This window comes from Salvia hispanica, chromosome 1, assembly GCF_023119035.1.
Source record: "Salvia hispanica cultivar TCC Black 2014 chromosome 1, UniMelb_Shisp_WGS_1.0, whole genome shotgun sequence".
Classification (NCBI taxonomy): domain Eukaryota; kingdom Viridiplantae; phylum Streptophyta; class Magnoliopsida; order Lamiales; family Lamiaceae; genus Salvia; species Salvia hispanica.
The window spans coordinates 4,337,895-4,359,825 of record NC_062965.1 but is presented as its reverse complement, the minus strand read 5'-3'; the positions used below and the strand labels follow the sequence as shown (position 1 = coordinate 4,359,825).

At 36.3% G+C, this 21,931-nt stretch overlaps 2 protein-coding genes across 2 annotated transcripts; one reads left to right on the top strand and one right to left on the bottom strand.

Moving 5' to 3' along the window:
* The first annotated feature begins 2,836 nt into the window (after window positions 1-2,836).
* LOC125202514 (trans-cinnamate:CoA ligase, peroxisomal-like) lies at window positions 2,837-5,409 on the top strand. Its single transcript, XM_048100920.1, has 3 exons — window positions 2,837-3,042; window positions 3,238-4,229; window positions 4,576-5,409. The coding sequence occupies exons 1-3, from the start codon at window positions 2,845-2,847 to the stop codon at window positions 5,063-5,065; spliced, it is 1,680 nt and encodes a 559-aa protein (XP_047956877.1). The 5' UTR covers window positions 2,837-2,844; the 3' UTR covers window positions 5,066-5,409.
* Window positions 5,410-20,335: 14,926 nt separating this feature from the next.
* Window positions 20,336-21,670, bottom strand: LOC125185325 (anthocyanidin 3-O-glucoside 6''-O-acyltransferase-like). Its single transcript, XM_048081852.1, has one exon. It carries the CDS (start codon window positions 21,668-21,670, stop codon window positions 20,336-20,338), a length of 1,335 nt encoding a protein of 444 aa, XP_047937809.1.
* Between the last annotated feature and the right edge of the window lie 261 nt (window positions 21,671-21,931).

Genomic DNA, 21,931 nt, shown 5'->3' with positions numbered 1-21,931 from the left:
AGAGTTGGTGAGGCGGCGAGCGGAATCGCGGAAGTCGCGTTTGCAGAACGAAAGGGAGGCGGCGCTTCAAGTGGAGGTAACGGATTGGGATTGAAAAATCCTAATCCCCAATTTAAGTTGCAATTTACTCCCTCAAGTATTTGTGAGGCTAGAAATATACCCCACTTCATGAATAATGTTCAGCCTAGTCCCTTGAGTTCCAATTGTGTGCAATTAGGTCCCCAGAATAAAGAAATTCGAAATAGGGTCCCTAAAATTGCTGAAAACTCCTTTTTGAGCCCGAATCGTTTTGCACCCCTTGATAGTATTCCAATTGCATGTGTTGCCCAAAGTACAACTGATTCTAAAGAGAAAGGGTGGATTTTTGATTGTGAGGCGACAGATACTATGTCTTATGATAAAAATGATTTTTCTGAATTTGATGGAGTAACGAAAAGCCACATACAAACGGCTGATGGGGAATTGACTGTTGTAAGTGGGAGTGGAACCATTGAGATTTCTCCAACCTTAAAGCTCACAAATTGCCTCTATGTCCCAAAACTGTCTCATAAGCTCATGTCTATTAGCCATGTGACGAAAGAATTAAACTGTATATTACTGATGCATCCAAACTTCTGTGTATTACAGGATATCAGGACGAGGAGGATAATTGGGCGTGGCACTGAGGCCTCTATTACGTGGATGAGATTGCTCAACAAGGTGGCACCGCGATGCTTGCTCACGGATCTGCTAATCGGGAAGCTTGGTTGTGGCACCGCAGACTGGGGCATCCATCCTCGGGTTATTTAAAATTGCTTTTTCCAAAGTTTTCCCATTTTAAAGATATTACATGTGAATCTTGTGTTTTGGCAAAAAGCCACAGACAATCCTTTAGATCAAGTGATACTCGTGTTAAAACTATTTTTTCTCTAGTGCATGCTGATGTTTGGGGTCCTGCTCCTATTATTGGTGATCATGGTTTTAAGTATTTTCTTATCTTTGTGGATGATTGCACTAGATTGACTTGGGTATATTTTTTAAAAAATAAATCTGAAGTTTTTGAAAAATTTACTCACTTTTTTACAATGGTTAAGACACAATTTCAAACCACTGTTCAAATCCTTAGGTCTGATAATGGCAAGGAATTTGTTAACAAAGAAATGACAGAGTTTTTCAAGGGTAGGGGGTTAGTTCATCAAACCACTTGTCCCTACACTCCTGAACAAAATGGGGTAGCTGAGCGAAAAAATAGGATAATACTAGAAGTCACGAGAGCTCTTTTCTTTGACTCCAATGTTCCTAAGTTTCTCTGGCCCGAAGCTGTCGCCACTGCTGTTTATCTGATTAATCGTTTGCCTACAAAAATCTTGGGTATAAAAACTCCTTTACAAACTCTTTCATCCTTAACTGATATCCCTACACCTCTTACCCTTCCGCTTAAAATCTTTGGTTGTTCTGTTTATGTGCATGTGCCAAAACATGAAAGGGGAAAATTTTCTGCATGTGCATTAAAATGTGTGTTCTTGGGGTATGGGATAAATCAGAAAGGCTATCGATGCTTGATACGGGGCGGTTTTATACTTCCTTCAAGGATTACTCGGGCATTCCTTTTTAAAAGATACAAACCCAAAAAAGGGCGCAAGAGCCAAAAATTCTATGGCAAATCTAGCCAAGGCCAATCTAACCGAAATGGCAAGGGGATTTGGGAAACAAATTTTTTGGGGAAAAGGAAGAGTCCCAAAACCCCGAGGGGGCCATGAAAAAATTTCCCCGCCGGAGGGAAGAATGCCGGTGGAGAGCGGGGCCCCCCCAAGAACAATACGTGGGAGGTTTGTCTAAAACCCGGGGTGGAGCCGGGCCGGGGGGGTGTAGATTTGGGGCTTCACCATCAAACGGGGCCGGGGCCGGGGACAAAAGATACAAACGAGACCGGTAGCCAAAGGATACACTCGGGGCTCCTGGGGTCACCATGCGAGACATTCTCACCCGTAAGCCCAAAATGAGTACTATTCGAGTGTTGTTCTCGATAGCAGCAACTGTGGGGGGCCACCCATCAATTTCCAAACATGTCGAGGTGGATCGACATTTCATCAAAGACAACATAGAATCCAAGACTGTAGAACTTCCCTTTGTGAGATCTGAAGACCAGTTGGCGGATATCCTTACAAAAGCCGTTAATGCTACGAGCTTCCATGAGGCATTGGGCAAGTTAAGAATGGGTGATCCCGTTACTTAACTTGAGGGGGAGTGTTGGAAAGAATCAAGTAAATGAGAAAAAGATTGATGGAGATTAAAGAAGATTGATTGAGATCACATAATTAAGGCAATTAGTATATTCTCCCTATTGTGTAATTAGGGTAAATCTTACCATATACAAATCCTTCTCTAGCCTATTTATAGGCGTGTACATTGTAGAAGCCATTGAACAAGTTGAATGAATAATATATATATCTTTCAACAAAAACTAATATATAAAAGTAGGATCCACAATCTACTAACTTTTTCAACTCACTTTTCATTACATTTCTTAAAATCCGTGCCGGGTTAAAGTGGGATAAATTTTGGGGACGGATGTAGTAAAAGTTTTAGTTTGAACTATTATTTCATAGTTTCAGTTCACTTTTGCGGTGATTTCAGTATATCAACTCCAAAATATTTACAAGAAAGTGATTGTAAAACTCATAGCAATTTCACTACCAATTCATTGTGTCTTCTATATATACATGATTCTAAACATGCCTCAAACACACACTTCAAAAGAACTTAACCTCCCAAAATCTCTGTTTTACTATCTGGCTCTCTCTCGTACAATCTCAGCTTTCCAAAATCATCATCTATCTTATATCAAAGAAGAGAAAGAAAGAAATGGATAGACTACCAACATGTGAAGCAAATTATGTAGCTCTTACTCCCCTCACCTTCTTGAAGAGAGCTGCCGCCGTTTACTCGGATCGTGCATCGGTCATATACCGCAGCGTCCGTTTCACATGGGGCGAAACCTACGAACGGTGCTGCCGCCTCGCCTCCTCCCTCAACTCGCTCAATATTGTAAACAATGACGTTGTAAGTGAAATCCAAGCTCATAATTTTTTAACCATGTCACGTACCATTGGCAAAATATTCAGTGGTCCAGATATATTATCAAATGATGAGTCCAGCCAATTACAAATATTGAACTATCCTTTATTTTTTTATATTTTTATTTTTAATTGTGATTTGTTGGACACATCATATAACAAATTCGAACATGTGGCACAGGTATCCGTGTTGGCACCGAATATTCCGGCACTATACGAGATGCATTTCTCGGTGCCAATGGCCGGCGCGGTGCTCAACGCGATCAACACGAGGCTGGATGCCAAAACCATTGCCACGATCCTCAAGCATTCCGAAGCCAAGATTTTCTTCATTGATTATGAGTTCTTGCAAGTAGGGCGGGATGCGCTGAAGCTTCTGATGGCGGAGGTGGCGTCGATGCCGTTGGTGGTGGTTATCGACGACCTCGACAGCCCTACGGGGAACCGCCTCGGCGAGCTGGAGTACGAGTCCCTGGTGTCGCAGGGGAATCCGAGCTTCGTGCCCGTGGAGATCGCAGACGAGTTGAGCCCGATCGCGCTGAATTACACCTCCGGAACGACGTCGTCACCGAAGGGAGTGGTGTACAGCCACCGCGGCGCGTACCTGAGCACCCTCAGCCTCATATTGGGCTGGGGGATGCAGACGGAGCCGGTCTACATGTGGTCCCTACCGATGTTCCACTGCAACGGCTGGGCTCTCACGTGGGGAGTTGTGGCGCGTGGCGGCACCAACGTCTGCATCCGCTCCACCACCGCCGCCGAGATGTACGGCGCCATCGCCGCCCACGGCGTGACACACATGTGCTGCGCGCCAATTGTCCTCAACATCCTACTCGACGCAGAGCCGCGCCGCCTCTCTGCTCCGGTGGAGATCCTGACTGGCGGCGCGCCGCCGCCGCAGGCCCTCCTGGAGAGGATCGAGAGGGTAGGGTTCCGCGTGGTGCACGCGTACGGGATGACGGAGGCGACGGGGACCGTGCTGGTGTGCGAGTGGCAGAAGAAATGGGACCCACTCTCCGGCGAGGAGAAGGCGGCGCTGAAGGCGAGGCAGGGGATCAGCATCCTCACCCTTGCTGACGTGGACGTCAAGGATCCGACTACAATGAAAAGCGTGGCGCGCGACGGCAAGGCCATGGGCGAGATCGTGCTGCGCGGGAGCACCATCATGAAAGGGTACTGAATAGGACGAAAGGTCCATGAGACTTAAATAATGATTTCAGTTCTCTATTTTTAATAGTTACTCCCTCCATCCCCAATTAAGAATCACACTTTTTCATTTCAGTTCGTCCTCGATTAAGAGTCATACTTCATTTTTATCATAAATAGTAAATAGGTCTCACGTCCCACTAACTCAATTCACTCACATTTTATTATAAAACCAATATAAAAAAATAGGTCTCACGTTCCACTAACTTTTTCAACCAACTTTTTTTTTACATTTCTTAAAATTCGTGCTCGGTCAAAGTGTGACTCCTAATCGGAGACAGAGGAAGTAATTTTCAATTTCAATTGGCAATAGGTATCTCAAGGACGAGAAGGCCACGTCAGCAGCCTTCCGCAACGGATGGTTCTTCACGGGAGACGTCGGGGTAGTACACCCCGACGGCTACGTGGAGATCAAGGATAGGTCAAAGGACGTGATCATCTCCGGTGGGGAGAACATCAGCAGTGTGGAGGTGGAGGGAGTGCTATACAAGCACAACGACGTGGTGGAGGCGGCCGTGGTGGCGATGCCGCATCCCAAGTGGGGGGAGAGCCCCTGCGCTTTTGTCAAATTGAGGGACTCCGCCTCCGTCAAAGAGGCCGAGATCATCCAGCATTGCCGAAACAACCTGCCGCATTTCATGGTGCCCAAAGCAGTGCGGTTTATGGATGAATTGCCCAAGACTGCGACGGGGAAGATTCAGAAGTTTCAGCTCAGGGCTATGGCGAAGATGATACCAGCTCAGCCGGAGAAGATGCCGTCTCGCCAAAATCCGGAGCAAATTCCTGCTTTGTCTCGTCTCTGATGATCAAGTTAATCATATCTTTAATTAACAAAATAATAAGCTATTGGTGTGACAATATTTGTTGTAGTTCCATTCGACGGCGACAACACCAAAAATGTATGAGTGTGACGAAATTCGCATGGCACTTGCGAAATGGGATAATGAGTCAAACGCATCCCTTCGCCGTGGCGTATGATGGATTTCGGGCACCTGACATCGTTTGCGGGTCACAATCTTCATTTTATTGTTTTTTCTACCTTGCTCATATTTTCCGTAATTTCATTTATTTTCTTTTGATTTCATACCACGTTTAAATGGTGGCTTTTGTTGTTTTACAATAATTTTTTTTATCATTATTAATATATGTCGAATTCAATTTGGGTAAATTGCTTCAAAAGTCATGAACTTTACCGGATGTTGCAAATTATAATTCTGGTAGAAACTGATCCTATGTGGTACGTCGGAGATATGACTTATCCTACATGTGTAATAAAAAAAAAGTAAAAATTTCCCCTAAAGTAAAAATAGTACTTTAATCCAACAACAGAACAGATCAAGTATTGTAGAGTATGGCTGTTACAATATTGAATGTACTTGACCGCATAACCTTGTTAATTCATCACTATTGCGTTTACGCCATCGATTGGAGTATTTGGTTTCTTAGATTAGCTTTTCTTTATCTGATTTCATTAACCCTTAATCAGTTTTATCATAGGTAAACAATAAGCGAACACTAATTCTACATATCAGTGTCCTCAGAATTAAACACTAAACCCTATCCTCAGAATTGAACACTAAACCCTATCTACTGAATCAAATACTCCCTCCATTCTATAGTAAATAGATGCAAAACTTTTCGGCACTGAGATTAAGAAAAATTATGTTAGGTGAGTTATGTAAAGAAGGAATAAAGTGGAAAATGAAAAAGGTAGAGAGATGAAGAGAGAGTAAAGTAGGTGTGGAAAAATGTGTTGACTTTTACTAAAAAGGGAAATAACTCTATTACTATGGAACGTACTAAAATGGCAAAATGACTATATTACTATGGAATGGAGGGAGTAACATATTAGACACACTTAATCGATATAGACAATAATATGAAAAAGTAATTCCTTTGTTTGTCATTAAATGTCTCATTTTTTTATTTCGTCTGTCCGCCAATAAATATCTCACTTGAATTTCACTAATTCTAGTGAGTGGACCTCGCATTCGACTAACTCATTTTATTGACATTATAATATAAATTAATACTCCCTCCGTCCCAGCCTAGCGAGACGTTTCTATTATGACACAAGAATTTAGGTAGTTGTGTTTAGTGAATTAAATTATTAGTACTCCTTCCATTCCTTCATAAGTGAGTACCAAATTTCGGGACGAAATTTCTTTTAAGAGTGGTAGGATGTAACATCCCACTTTTTCGAACCCTAATTTTCAAGATATAAAATTTTTGCATTAAATGCTTTTAATGCTATGGTACATGTGGAATTAAATGATGAGTGATTTATTGCAATATTCTTTGTGACCTAATTGCTATATTGAGTTGAATAGTCAAACTTGTTGAATATTAGACGTGACTATTGAATAGTCAATATTGTGGAAATTATGACGTGGCCGTGGAATGGTCAAAGTCGTTGGAAAATGTGAAGTGGAGGTGAAATTCGAATTTGTGAATATTTTGATGTGGGGTGAAATAATATATATTGTGGCGAATTATTTTCCTAAGGGATGAGTGAGAATTTAATAGGAGCATTATTTAATTATATGGAATTTTCGACCCCTCCTATTTATTGGAAAGAAATCCTATTTTTCTTGGATTTAATTATTGCTTGGGATAATTATCCGAATTAAATCCAAAGTCCGAATATTCCTATTTGATTGATGAAATTTTCGTCCCCTATCATTGTTTCATGGAGATTTTCGAAAATCTCTTATTATGGGAGAAGAGATTATTTTATTCTATTATTTGATCCATTGTTTATTCTCTTCCATAAATAAATTCAAATATCCTAGCATATCTTGCCAAATCTAAGAAGATCTTACCATATCCTAATTTAAATAGGATTTTAATTAAATCCCTTTTGAGAGAGTCAAACTACACGCCACTTTCCACTATTATTGGGGAAGATTATTATTTTTATTCTTGCTCCGTGATATTTTATTCTACTCCGTGAAATATTCAAATTAAATCATAGGCTAATTAAATAGCCTAGAAATTCAAAATCTCCTATTTTCTCAACCAAATTAACGCCACTTCACTTCCATATCTCTTCCAAATCATTAATTTATTTAATTAAAGATATTATATCTTGCACTCTATAAATAAGAGAGAAGACCTAAACCCTAGATCACAAAATCACGCCCCCCACTCCCAAAAGTTTCGATCTCTCTCTCCCCACTCTCTCTCAAAATTTTCTTCTACTTTTCTCCATTATTTCTTCATATTGGGTGAAGAATTGAAGCTGAAATTCGAGAATTTATTGAAGAATCAAGATCCTACTTGTTTCCCACCGATTGTTTTATTGAAAAGGTATTTTTATTTTGATCTTCTCTTCTTCTACCGATCAATCGGTGTTCTTGAGTCCACATGCATGTAGATCGAGTGAAGGGGGAAATTAATCGATGAATTTGGATGCATGTGTGTGTGTGATCGTGTATGTGTGTGTGTGACCGTGTGTGCGTGTGCATGCCTCGGTATGTGTGCACATGTGTGATGTGTGTGTGTGCGTGTGTTGTGTGTGGGAAACACTCATGCGTGACACGATTTGATGTTAAATCTAGAGTTGTGTGAATGAAAACGATATGATAATCGTACTTTGATTTTTGAATGGGAATATTGAAAATAATCGATGGGAAAGGGAAACGTGAGAACATGCATGATTTTGATCCATGATTGAGACTTATTTGAAATACATGAACTAAAGGTGATAGCTCGCGTTCTCGGTGTGATAACAAGAAGAAGTACGTACTTGAAATCGAAGGAAATCGAGGTGGACTTTATTCTTAAACTCTCTCTTATGTTGCAAATATATGAAAGTGGAGCGATAAGGGTGGATTAAACTGTTATGCCATGCCTATGATTATTTTGGATATTGTGTGTGTCTGATGCCTAGTTTGCGAGTGCGCTCCATTAGGCTATAGGGCTATATAAACGAATTCGGGTCTGAGTAGGGCCGCAAAACCCTATCAGGCTAGTGTACACGGGAGATCGGGAGCCGTCCTTGCTAGTTGGCCGGTCTCGTGGGCGAAAGTGTGGCCACACTTCGTCGCACCATATGAATTGTTGATTGATGAGAAAATGGGAGGTATTATTTGACTGGCCAGTCCATGAAATATTTTGTGATACTTGATGCTATCTTTTAAATTAAATGCTAAACCTCGAGTTACTATGGTAAGGGTGGCATAACTATAAAATGTTTTGGCATGAGTCCACTGGGTATGTTTAAAATACTCAGCCCTGCATGTGTTTTCCCTATGTTCAGGTTGAGCGGCGATGGGCGGTCGGTGGTGTTGAGACGGTTGAATCGAATAATATGGATGTTTGGAATTTTGAGTGTAGTCGTGTCTTCATACATGGCTTCGCTTTCTCTTGGAATGCTTTCGCTGAATATTTTGAAACTTATTATCTTTGGTTGGTTTGAACTCTTTTTCTTTGAATTGGAATATTGGGAAATATTGCGTTTTGTTGGAGCTACAATAAACCTTTGATTTTTGAGCTTAGCCTATGTTAGCTATTAAATCTTGTTTTTCGTATTTAAAGCCGTTGACTTATTGCCTTGATACTTCATTCAACACTTGGTCAAATCTCTTTAATTGAAACCCTAGTCTATGTTCTTGTCGCCTTAAGTTCGCCTAGTTCACAGTCGCCGTATTTATTGTACCCTAGAAATGCCGGGCTGTTACAAGATTGGCACAAGAAAGCAAGACGTTTCTATTTTAGCACAAGAGACCTTTATTCCTTTCAATTTCTTGATCACCATTTGATTGTGTAGGATTAATTAGATTAATCGGGAGATGAAATAATTAATCTGGAAATAAGAATAATTCACACCTTAATACAATAGAACTCGGGAGAGTTGAGGTTTTGAGTGGGGTCTTTGATCTCATCGTGCTTTTGGGAGTTAGGGGTTTAAGATTAGAAGGGGACTTCAATCCTAGCACCTAATCTACCGGTTTCTCTCCTCGGAAGGGGGTTTAACCTATATATGTGATCGACTTAATAACTCTAGGGACACTAAAAGGTAAGGCAAATAAATACGATAAGAGCTTGGAATTGTGCATCGGATCCTTCAATTCTACATTTTCTCAATATTATCTCTTCACATCTTGTTTACTTATTCTCATTTGTTTACTTGCTTATTATATTCTTCCACTAGTGTTAGAACAAACCAAACATTTTCCGATTGTCTAGATAGTATTTAATTTTTGTTCGCGTAGTAGTTAAGTTGGTACAAATTTGTCTCTGTCGGATACGATACTCATGCTTACTAATTGATGCACTAGACTCGTACACTTGCGAGTATTACTTGTGTTAAAATAAGTTAAGTCAAGTTTTACAATTCTTCCCTCTCTAAGAATTGTAAGAAATATTGGGATAAAATTCTCAAACCATATACACGAAGTACTCTAACTATTGTAATCAAAGAAAAAAAAACAACAATAAATGAAATGGAAATTACAATGAAAATTAGTCAAGAAAAAACCCTCGTTCAACAAGACCAATTACATCACGGTTAGTGCTCTCGGATTGACGTATTATCCCCAAAGATGAAACGATTTCCTCCTAACATATATAACATCTCAAACCTGCTAGACATCTATGAACTTTATGGGGCTCCAAAAATCGATCAATACAATGTGCAGTAAAATATTGAGAGCTTGAGAGAGAATGAAGATTGCTTTTGTTGGTATGTAATTCATCCACAACTCTATAGCTTTTACAGGTACAAAATTAGGACACGAGAGATCATGAAATTAAAACACCATAAATTATAAAATTAAAACAATAAAGGTTACAAATTTGGTAAAATGTTCATTATTATATTTAAAGATTTGTAACCGTCGATTATTCATTGTAGACTTGTAGTGCTCTAAGAATTAATCAAAGTTACTCATTGAAATATTTAAATAAATATTCATGAGAGTTACTTATACATATTCAAATACAGGCCTAAAATTTATACATATTTAAATTAAAATTTATAAATATTTAAAATAAGGCTAGAAGATTTTTGATATATTGATAGATTTGCGGGATCAGTATCAGAGTTGGCGACATTATGAATGCGATATAGTTGTCAGCGTAAGTCATTATTGTTAATAATTTATAGACATTGATTAGAAGAGAAATCACGAAAATATGATGGAAGATCTCTTTACTCAATAAAATAAATAAATTAGTGAATGTAAATGCAGAAACTAGATGCAGAAAATCCCAAATCTTGAGATAACCATACGACCTTATTGATACATATTTAATGTACTCCTTCCGTCCCATTAAATATGCAATATTTGGAAATCGGCAAAGATTTTGTTGTAGTGTTGTTTTGTGAGTTAAAGAAGAGAGAGTAAAGTAAGTGAGATAAAAAAGTGGAGATAGAGATGTTTTCATTTTGGAAAATGTTTCATTTTTAGTGGGACAAACTAAAAAGGAAAACGTTTCATTTCTAATGGGACAGAGAGAATATATGGTAATGCATGAAGAGCAGACAACTATGTTTATCTTACTTTTGACAACTTATAGATCCTTACTTAATCAAGACTAATTCCTTCGGCTAATTAAAAATATGCGAACGTTCAAAGCACCAGACACGACAACGTGTACTAAAATTCTGGTTCATTTTACTATATTAAGAAAGGTTAATTGGTTCAAAATCATTATCTAATTCGTCTACAAACCATGAAATTTTGAACTTGTTCTCAACTCTCATTGGGAATTTTTTTGTGAAATTATATATAATTTGGATGCCGATAATTATACGTGGATGTTATGCACGATGAACTAAACAATGTTCATTATTCTTAATGAAAATGATATCGTTTGGTTGAACTTCAACTCCCTCATAAATCATAATGAACTCTATTTTCAAATCCAAAATCCTTAAGCCTTTCATTATAATGATGTTTTAGTTCAATCCGTATTTTCAAATCTGAGTTATTCAACTAAAAGCTTTTATAGTAAACTAAAATGCTTTTATGGTGAAGTACAATGCCTGTATAACAAACTCCAAAATTTTAAATTCAATCAGAACTTTCTATTTTATTACTCCTCCGTTTCATAGTAGTGGAGTCATTTTATCATATTGGTGTGTTTTTTATATGGTAGTGGAATCATTTCTCTTTTTTATTAAAAGTATATGCTTCTCACTTACTTACTCTCTCTTACTTTATTCTCCTTTCATCTCTCTACTTTTTTCATTTTCTACTTTATTCTTCTTTTACTTAACTCACTTAACATAATTTTTCTTAAATCGCATGCCGAAAAGAAATGTCTCTACTATTATCGAATGGAGGGAGTATTTAATACTAGTAATTTAAATTTATTTTCAATTTATGCATTTTGTTGTTTTGTACTAAGTACATCTAAACATGCGTTTGCGATTAACATATAAATATGTGGTCATGTGTTTCAGAGAGCCTGTTGCTCCCCTTATTTTATTGTTAATTGTTTGGCTAGGTTGGTTTGACGATGATTGCTTATGTGAGTGAGAAGGTGTCATATGGTTTAATTATGAGAAATGCATTTAATATGTAACTGGAGAGATACGCATGATAGCATGAATATTTGACTAATTATATACACGATTCACACATAAACAGTACTCCATCCATTCCATAATAATAGAGGCAATTCTTTCTGACACAGAGATTAAAAAAAATTATATCAGGTAAGTTTAGTAAATGAAGAGGAAAGTAGGAAATGAAAAAGGTAGAGAGATATAAAGAGAATAAAGTAAGAGAAAGTAAAGTAAGTGAGAATAAATGTGTTGACTTTTACTAAAAAGAGAAATGAATTCATTACTATGGAACGTAACAAGATGGTAAAATAACTCCATTACTATGGAACGGAAGAAATACTATTTTCTTTGTCTTAATAAAAATGAATTATTTATCATTTTAGATTTTCCTATTAATAATAAAATATTTTAAAAAAAATAATAATTAACTTTATTTTTTTCCACCTCTTTTACTTAATTTTATTTATATTAACTCATAAAATAACAATATATAAAATCTCATCTAAAAAAAAAAGCAAACATGAAATGTTTAATGAGATGGAAAGAAGATATAATATCAGGTGATTATGATCATTACTAATTATTTTTGAGTTTGAACCTTCATAGTTCATAGATAGTATTCATGAATCACGTGATTTCGGAAACCTAACGACTGAGAGTACACGTTACTACTTCTTTTATATTTTAATTTTATATTTTAAAAACAACAATTCTTTCTATTCCAGTCTGTTCCTTAAAAATAATAACTTTTAAATTTTCTATTTTAGGAAAATTTTTCATTTGTGTACATCAATTTATTTACCACTTATACCACTAATAAAGTGGACCCCATAATCAACTAACATTAATTCTATTACTCATTTTTTCTCTAACTCTCTCTTATTTTACCAAGTTTTCTCTCTATCTTACTTTATCAGTTTTTCTCTCCATCTCTCCTAATTTACCAAATTATGCATTAAAACTCATACCATTTGAAATGTTTCTATTTTAAAAAAACGAAGGAAGTATTAAACAATAAACCAAATATGGTACTACTACTCCATATAGCAACCAGCCTCTAACCTTTTAAGGTACGTCAGCACAGAAACTACAAATATTGAGGGTAATGAATTGAATTCCTTGGATTAATTATCTCACTACATTTAATATTCCTTCAGTCCCAACTAAATTGAGTCGTATTCCACTATAAAAAAACTGCAATTTAGTGACGGCATTATCCGTCACTAATCAGCGAAATATCTTCTCTAAACACGGTTATTGATAGATAAAGTACCAACGGATCCGTCAATAACAAGCTTGTCAAAAAATAATTAGTGATGTATTTGTCCGTCACCAAAGTTACTAACCCACTCAATGAAGAAAAAAAGTAGGTGGCTGCCATGGTAAGTTCGTATTAGTGACGGACTTATCTGTTACTAATTAGTGACTTACAAATATCAGTCATTCATCTGTCAGACCGTCACTAGTTCTTGAGTTGTTTTCTGCCGACACTAATTTTGTCACTAATGAGCATTTATTTTGTAGTGTTCCCTTTTGGGATGTCTCAATAAAGTTGAGTCATTTCCTTTTATGATTAAAAACAAAACATTCAATCATTTTTACTTTATTCCCCTATTTACTTTATTCTCTATTTTTTTTTCTTATTTTATTCTTTTCTTCTACTTTTAATGATTATATTTTAATCTTCGTGCCTAAAAATTTGGATTCAACTTAGTTGGATCACAATAAAGTATAATAATGTTCATGGAAGTGCGACCACAATCAAACTTTAACATGGATTTCTTAAGTGAGAGATCAATGAACAACGTGTTACATGGAAGTGTGGCCACTATCAATCTTGGGAACATTTCGAATAATTTTTAAGAATATAGTAACAATAAGTATCTGGCTAAGGTATTTGATAAAGTATTTAACATGAATAAATCATTAGTTTATGGTTGTTTTCTTTTTAACTTCTTTTCTTCCTAGATTTATACTCCCTCCATCCCATGGTAAGGGTCACATTTTCATTTTTAGATGTCACATTCTAAATGATACATTTCTAAAAATGGAAACATCACTCTTTCAATTTTTTTCCCTCTCTCTTATTTTATTCTCTTCACTTAATTTACAAAATAATAGTACATAAAATCATGTGTTGAAAAAGAAATGCGACCGGAATGGAGAGAGTATTTATTAACTGAGATAATTAGTAATGTGAAGTAACATTGACTAGTTAAGTTGAGGATTTTAATCATTAATTTAATATATAAGATACATATTTTACCCGCAGTATTTTCGACCAATACTCCTTAAATATATTACACGCAATATTATCTTCCAATTTTATTTATATATTTAATCATATTTTAAACTTTTTACTATTATACCTTGTATCTGTATAGTTTGCCGCTAGCCGAACGAGGGGTCAGCGAGTCAGGGGGTCAAGGGGGTGACGCCCCCTTGCCTGGGGGTCCGGGGTGCGGAGTGCCCCCGGCCCAAAGCTATGATATGTTTCTATTTTAGGCCCTAATTGTTATATTTGGCCTAGCCCATCGTCTGTGTGCCTATTTATATAGAAGTAGGGCACACAACTCAGTAATCTGAAATCTTTTCTCCATTTTTTATCGTGGACGTAGCCAACACAACATTGGCGAACCACGTAAATTTTGTGTCTCTTTACGTTTCTGTTTGTCTCGATTACACAATTGCTCTATTATGTCACAACAAAGTGGTATCATAGCCAGATCGAGTGGGGCCCAGGATGAATCAAGTTCGAGTCGGGCCCATAATGTCTTGATGTGTGTCGACTGCGTCTGTATGTTCCCAATGTGATCTGTTTTGAGATGGAGGTTTGTTAAGTACAAACACATCCCACATCGGAAGTCTGAAGAAAGTTGGAAGGTGTATATAAATCATGTCCAAAGTAGACAATATTAAACGTATGTTGCAGTTTAAAATTCGAACAATATTTAAAAATCAGATTAATTTACAAATTAAAGTCGTGATCCTAATATATAATCTCATTTTCATTGATTGAGTTATTGTATTCTCTCCGTCCATTCAAGATATCTGCATTCTTGAATTCGGGATTTTAGGGGGAGTTGTTAGGTGAAGTAAGTAAACAGAACAAGGTAGATGAATTTTTTTAATGAGGCTAAAAGGATTTATTTTCAAATATAGAAACTGAGTATCTTCAATGAAACAACTAAAAAAGAAAGATGAACATCTTGAGTGGAATGGATGGAGTATCTTCATGATGGAACCGATGGAGTATCTTCTAATTTAACTCTTTTGGTACCCTTTTAAGCTAGCTCGTGCCAAGCCAACATCTATGGTTGCATTTATTAGCCGCGAGCTCGCGACCCTCTCATCCTGTTCTTATTACTCCCTTCATTTTTTTTAAAAGTAGCAACTATTTCCATTTCGGGCCGTTCCTTAAAAATAGAAATTTTAGAATTTTTTTATTTTAAAACATGGATCCCACAATCCACTAAACCTATTTTCACTACTTTTTCTCTTCATCTGTTACTTTACTCATTTTTCTTTTCATCTCTCTTACTTTATCAATTTTTCTCACTTACTTTATCAATTGTGCATTAAAACCAGTGTCGTTTCAAATGTTTTTATTTTTTGAATACGAATGGAGTAAAATTTTGGCATTACATTTTCATCGAAAAAACAAAAATGTTAGATCGTTTTAAGTTTGAAAAATAAAAAATAAATTAGTAGTAATAACAATTTTAATTTGAGAGTTGACATTTCCCTATAATTTCGTCGCATGCTAAGAACACAATATTCCATTAGAATGCTTATTTTTAATTACATCTTTCCCGTTTCGATTTAAGGGTCGGATCCAAGAGGAATCTAACAGCTGATTAGCCCATGAGGTATCATGTCTACGAGAGACTAAGGCTAGTCTCACAAAAATGCTTCATTATGTAATGATTCATTACACAATTAGTTTTAACTGCTTATAGTGTATTCTCCATTAATTGTGCTTGCATATATCTGGGTCGAATGCAAACGATGATCAAAGCAAAGAACTCCGATGAAACAATTAACAAGAGATGACAAAGGGAATGACATGGTTCGTTGTTAAAACCTACGTCCACAGGAAGACATTCAAACAATATTCTCAATGATGCAACATACAAATCGATCAAGAACAACGATAACACTCAAGCTTGACTCACTCCTCTCAATGCATGGGCGGATGGCTTCACCGAGCCATCCTCAACCGCTTCAACTAACTCTTGTTTGTGTGTTGGCAAGTTTGTCCTCAATCTTGTCTACTTGTTCATTTGCATTCACGATCCCAAAGTCAGGGCTAAATGTGTAATTTCTATTATAAACTTACTTTTTTGGTGAGAAATGCTAACTTCAAATTACATGACATGATTCGGTCAAAATTATGAGTTACAAATAAGAATTATTAATGACTAGAAATTCGTTTAAAGGATGAAATAGTGTTTTTACTATTTTTTTAGTTTAAATTTAATTTATAGTTTTATTTACTTTTGAGTTCTTAATATTAATATTTTAATATTAATAAAATTCTTCATTTTATAGAAGGTAAGTCAATTCAAATCCTTTTAGGTATTATGTTGAAAATTTGAAGAAAGCCAATCTATAATATCTTATTAAAATATTGTAATTTTACTATAAAATTTATTTTAATTTATCCCTATTCATGATATTCATCCAAATATTACGAAATCATAATTTGGAAGTTGATAATTATACGTGGATGTTATGCGTGATGAATTAAACAACGTTTTTTATTCTCAAGAAAACGATATCGCTTGGTTGAACTACAATGCCCTCATAGTGAAAACCGTGTTTTTAAATCCAAAACCCTAAACCTTTCACTATAACGACGTTTTAGTCACTCCGTATTTTCAAATCTGTGTTATCAACTAAAACGCCTTATATATAGTGAACTAAAATGCTTTTATGGTCAACAACAACAACGTCTTTATAATAAACACACCATGTATTCAAATAAACTTTTTTGCAATCATATAATAATATCATGTGATTATGATCATTAGTATTGCTTATTGTTGATTTGAACCTTCATAGTTCATAGATATTCATGTATCATGTGATTTCGGAAACATAATAATTGACATTAAACATTACTATCAAATACTAAAAAATTAAATATGTTACTCCACTACATAACAACCAGCCTCTAACCTTTTAAGGCATGTCAGCACATAAACTATAAATATTGAAGGTGAGTTTTATGGATCCATAATCTCACTACATTTATTTAATACTGACACGTTAGCATGGATTTCAGTGATTAATTTAACATAATTAACTAACTTAACATGGAAAGGTCACAATAAAGTATGATCATGGAAGTGCGACCACAATCAAACTTTAACATGGATTTCTGAAAGAGAGAATCAATGAACAACGTGTTACATGGAAGTGTGGCCAGAATCAAACTTGGGAACATTTAGAAATAATTTTTAAGAATATAGTATCAATAAATATCTGGCTTAGGTATTTGATAATATTGAACATGAATAAATCATAAGGTTATGGTTGGTTTTCTTTTTTACTTCTTTTCTTTCTAAATTTATACTCCAGTTGTTTCACTCTAAGAGACACATTTTTTTAAAAAAAATATTTCACTTCAAATGACACATTTTAAAAAAAGTAAAGGCTAAAACTAGTCCTGAACATATGTCCATTTTACGATTTTGGTCCTAAACATTATCTTTTGAATTTTTTGGTACTGTACATTTCAAATCGGATCACAACTGGTCCTCCGTTAACAATTTCGTTAATTTTATAACAGTCAACGGGTTTAATCCAATTTTGACCAACTAAAGCTCTTAATTATGATTTTTAACTCACTAATTATATCCTTAATTATTTTAATAAATTATCATCTAACATATAAATTAAATAATATAAAAAATGAGAAATTTAAAAAAAACAACATCAATCACTGAACTATTTTTTCACTGTCCCAAACTAATTTCCGTATTCTCCACAAAATCAACATAGGATGAGCTGACAAATTTGCTCAAAGATGTAGAGATTCATCACCATCAAACAATCAAAACAAAACCCCTCATTCCAAACACCAAACACAAAACAACAAAAAAAAAAATCAAGAACAAGACCTAATATTTACTTTTTTACCCCTTGTATATTTACAAGCAATTCTGCATCACTAAAAAACCAAGACGCCGCCGGCTGATTAGGATACGCCGCCGCCGCCGCTTGTGGTAAAGGGTAAAATCTAGGCCTCGCCAGCGGAAACGGAATGATAATTTATATAAATTAATATTATTTAATTTATATGTTAAATGATAAGTAATTTATTAAAATAATTAAGGATATAATTAGTGAGTTAAAAATTATAATTAAGAGCTTAAGTTGGTTAAAATTGGGTTAAATCCGTTGACTGTTATAAAATTAACGGAATTATTAACGGATGACCAATTGTAATCCGATTTGAAATGTACAGTACCAAAAAATTTAAAAGATAATGTTTATGGCCAAAATCTTAAAATAAGCCTATGTTCAGGACCAGTTTTGGTCTTTACTCTTTTTAAAATGAAAACATCATTCTCTCAACTCTTTCCTCTCATTTATTTTTTTCTCTCTACTTAACTCACAAAATAACACTATATAAAATTATATATCGGAAAAAAAATGCTCTACTTAGAATGGGACGAAAGGAGTATTTATTAACTGTGCTTAGTAATTTGAAGTAACATTGACTGGTTAAGTACTTAAGTTGATTGTTTTAATCGTTAGTTTAAAATATATCAAAAGTACATATTTCACGCCCATGGTAAATTCGGGATTTGGATCCCCTGATGTGGCAAAATGCACAGCAGGGGATGTTGTGCATATCATCATCCTCCATTTATTTTTATGAAATTATACCATTTTCTTTTATTCACAAATCAATGGTGGTGATGTGCACAGCATCCTCTGCTGTGCATTTTGCCACAGCAGGGGATCCAAGTCTGCAATTTCGACCAATACCCCTTTAATATATTACGCGCACTAAGATGCTCATTTATTTTAATCAAATATTTTAAAATTCTCTTCCAATTTTATTTATATATTTAATCATATATTAAATTTTTTACTATTAATATTTTAAAATCAAATTTATTTTCTCCCTCCGTCCCATTGATGATGACCCACTTTCCTTTTTAGTTTGTCCCAACCAAGATGACCTCTTACTTAAAATGGAAACACCTTTATTTCTTATTTATTCCGTCTTTCTTACTTTACTCTCTTCACTCGACACACAAAATAAAATCTCATGCCGCCCAAGAAGGAGGTCATCTTTCTTGGGACGGAGGGAGTACAATTTAAAAGTCGTGTCCTAAAAATCTCATTTTCGTCGATTGAGTTATTTCTTCTTTTAAGAATTGCTCACACTCTTGCTGTACCTGTTAAGCTAGCTTGTACATTTGACTCACATGCCAAGCCAGCATCTATGTTTGCATTTATTAGCCGCGACCCTCTTGTCCCGTTCTTATTCAAATTTTGGCATTACCATTCACACGAAAAAACAAAATAGTTAGATCGTTTAAGTTAAAAAATTAAAAATAAATTAGTAGTAACGATTTAAATTTTGAGAGTTGATATTTACCTATATTTTCGTCGCATGCTAAGAACACATTATTCCATTGGAATTCTTATTCTCAATTACATCTTTCACGTTCGGATTTAATTTATCTCCAAGAGTTTTATATCTATAATCATTGTCATGTTGTGGACCATTCATATGAGCTTATGTGGCCCAAGAAGGGTCGGATCCAAGAGGAATCATAACAGCTGATTAGCTCATTAGGTATCATGTCCACGAGATACTGAGACTAGTCTCACCAAAATTCTTCGTTATGTAATGAATTATTACACAATTAGTTTTAACCGCTTGTAGTGTATTCTCCATTAATTGTGCTTGATAATCCAAAGCAAAGAACTCCAATGAAACAGTAAACAAGAGATGACAAAGGGAATTACATGGTTCGTTGTTAAAACCTACATCCACATGAAGACATTCAAACTATATTCTCAATGATGCAACCTACAAATCGATCAAGAACAACGATACCACTCAAGCTTGACTCACTCCTCTCAATGCATGGGCGCATGGCTTTATCCGAGCCATCCTCAACCGCTTCAACTAACTCTTGTTTGTGTGTTTGTAAGTTTGTCCTCCATCTTGACCACTTGTTCATTTGCATCCACGATGTGAGGGCTAAATGAGTTCTATGACGCTCTAGCGTCTTGAAGCAATATTATAAACTTACCTTTTTGGTGAGAAATGCTAACTACGAATTACATGACATGATTCAGTCAAAATTATTGCATAATGTGAGTTACAAATAAGAATTATTTATGATTAAAACTGATGTAGTCCCAACCAACAATGCCAAAAATTGTTCACTATCGGAATGACTAGAAATTCGTTTTAAATGAAGAAATAGTAGCTAGTTTAAATTTAAGATTTCAGTTTCAAGAAATCAGGGATGATGTGTTTAATTCATGGAAATTATTTTAGTAGAATTGGAAATTAATAGAAAAATTACAAATTGGAATTGATGAATAAGTATTTGTTGAAGATAGACGCGAAAGAAAAGATGTTAGGTTTAGGCATTGAGAAGCCCATGTCGATTCCACCTTGTCTGCCCTTACAAAGATGAACTGCTCCGTTGAAGTCTGTATGAATGCATTCATACTTAACAGCTCTCCCCCATCCATAATCTGCTCCATGTTGATCAACTTTTGTCGATCCTGCAACCCAAACCACCCTCTTCCCTTTCAATTCCGAAAGTATCTCTGATCGATTCTCATAAAACTCCGACACTCTTGAGCTTTTCACAGCAATTTTAACAGCACCCGCAACCGCCTCCGCAGCAGCTACAAAGCCATCATTCCCTTTGAGTTTTCCATGGCTTGAAGCCGCAATCAATTGGATCGAGCAGTTGCCAAAGTAGTTCTCCGGAAGGGGCGGATCAAGCCGCCCGCGGCAATTAACTGGAGAGCATAAGTATTGTGTCTCATCGTCGTCGTCTTTGTCCACCTCTGACTTGGCCAGGCAGCTCCAGAGATAAGCGCACGCCACCACGAAAGACGAGGGCCGGCCTATCGAAGGTTTCTTGATCGCAACCCATCTCTTGAGCTTCTCGATTTGGGGATTACTTAGGTGGAATGTTGCTCGGACTTTATCTGAAGGCGACGGTGGTGCTAGTGAAACCGTCGGCCTATTCGTCTTCATTTTGTCCCAATGAATCATGGTTAGTTTGGTTGAATCCTGAACGGAATCTCGGCCGTAGAAAGGCAGCTGCTCGATGACGTTGGAGTTGTTGATGGAGGCCCACATGTGGAGGAAAGCGTTGAGAGTGGTGGCGTCGCAAATGGAGTGGTGGTGTGTGAAGCCGATGCAGATCCCTTGGTTCGGAAACAAGGTGAGTTGAATTGCCAAGGCGCTGAATTTGATCTCATCGGAGGAGTAAACGGCCGCCGGCATTTGTGCGACGAGTTGATGGAAATCGGCAGCAGGCTTGGGGTGGTTGGACACGACGTGTGAGAAGTCATCGTCTGACGTGGCGATGACGAGGGAGAGGGAGTCGCCGGTGGTGTATCGGGAAACGGGCATGGCGGAGGAGGTGAGAGGGAAGATGATTTTGGATGCTAGAGGAAGGAAATGTTTGAGAGTGAGGGATAATGAGTGTTTGAGATTGACAAGGATGGTGTCCAAGAAATGAGATTGGGAGCATTTGAGGGCATAGAAGAAGAGGGGTTTAGTGAGAACGAAATCGAACCATATAATGTCGAAATATAAGAGTGGGAGCGTATGCTCTGCGGCGGCGCCGGAAGACGGCGAGACAGAGTGGCTCTCTACGATTTTCACAGCCATTTAAATTTGACGGGGGATTGCAAGCTCTCACAAATCTATACTTAACATATATATGTATGATTTTCCATTTCCATATCACACGCATTTAATATTGATGGATTGAAAAGTATAGTCAAAAATTGTAACACGCGTTACCTGTCAATATAAAATACTCCCTCCTTCTGCTTAAATGTCCCATTTTTCTTTTTTCGTTCAACCATTAATAAATGTCTCATTTCACTTTTATCATATTTTATAAGTGGACCTTACATTCCACTAAGT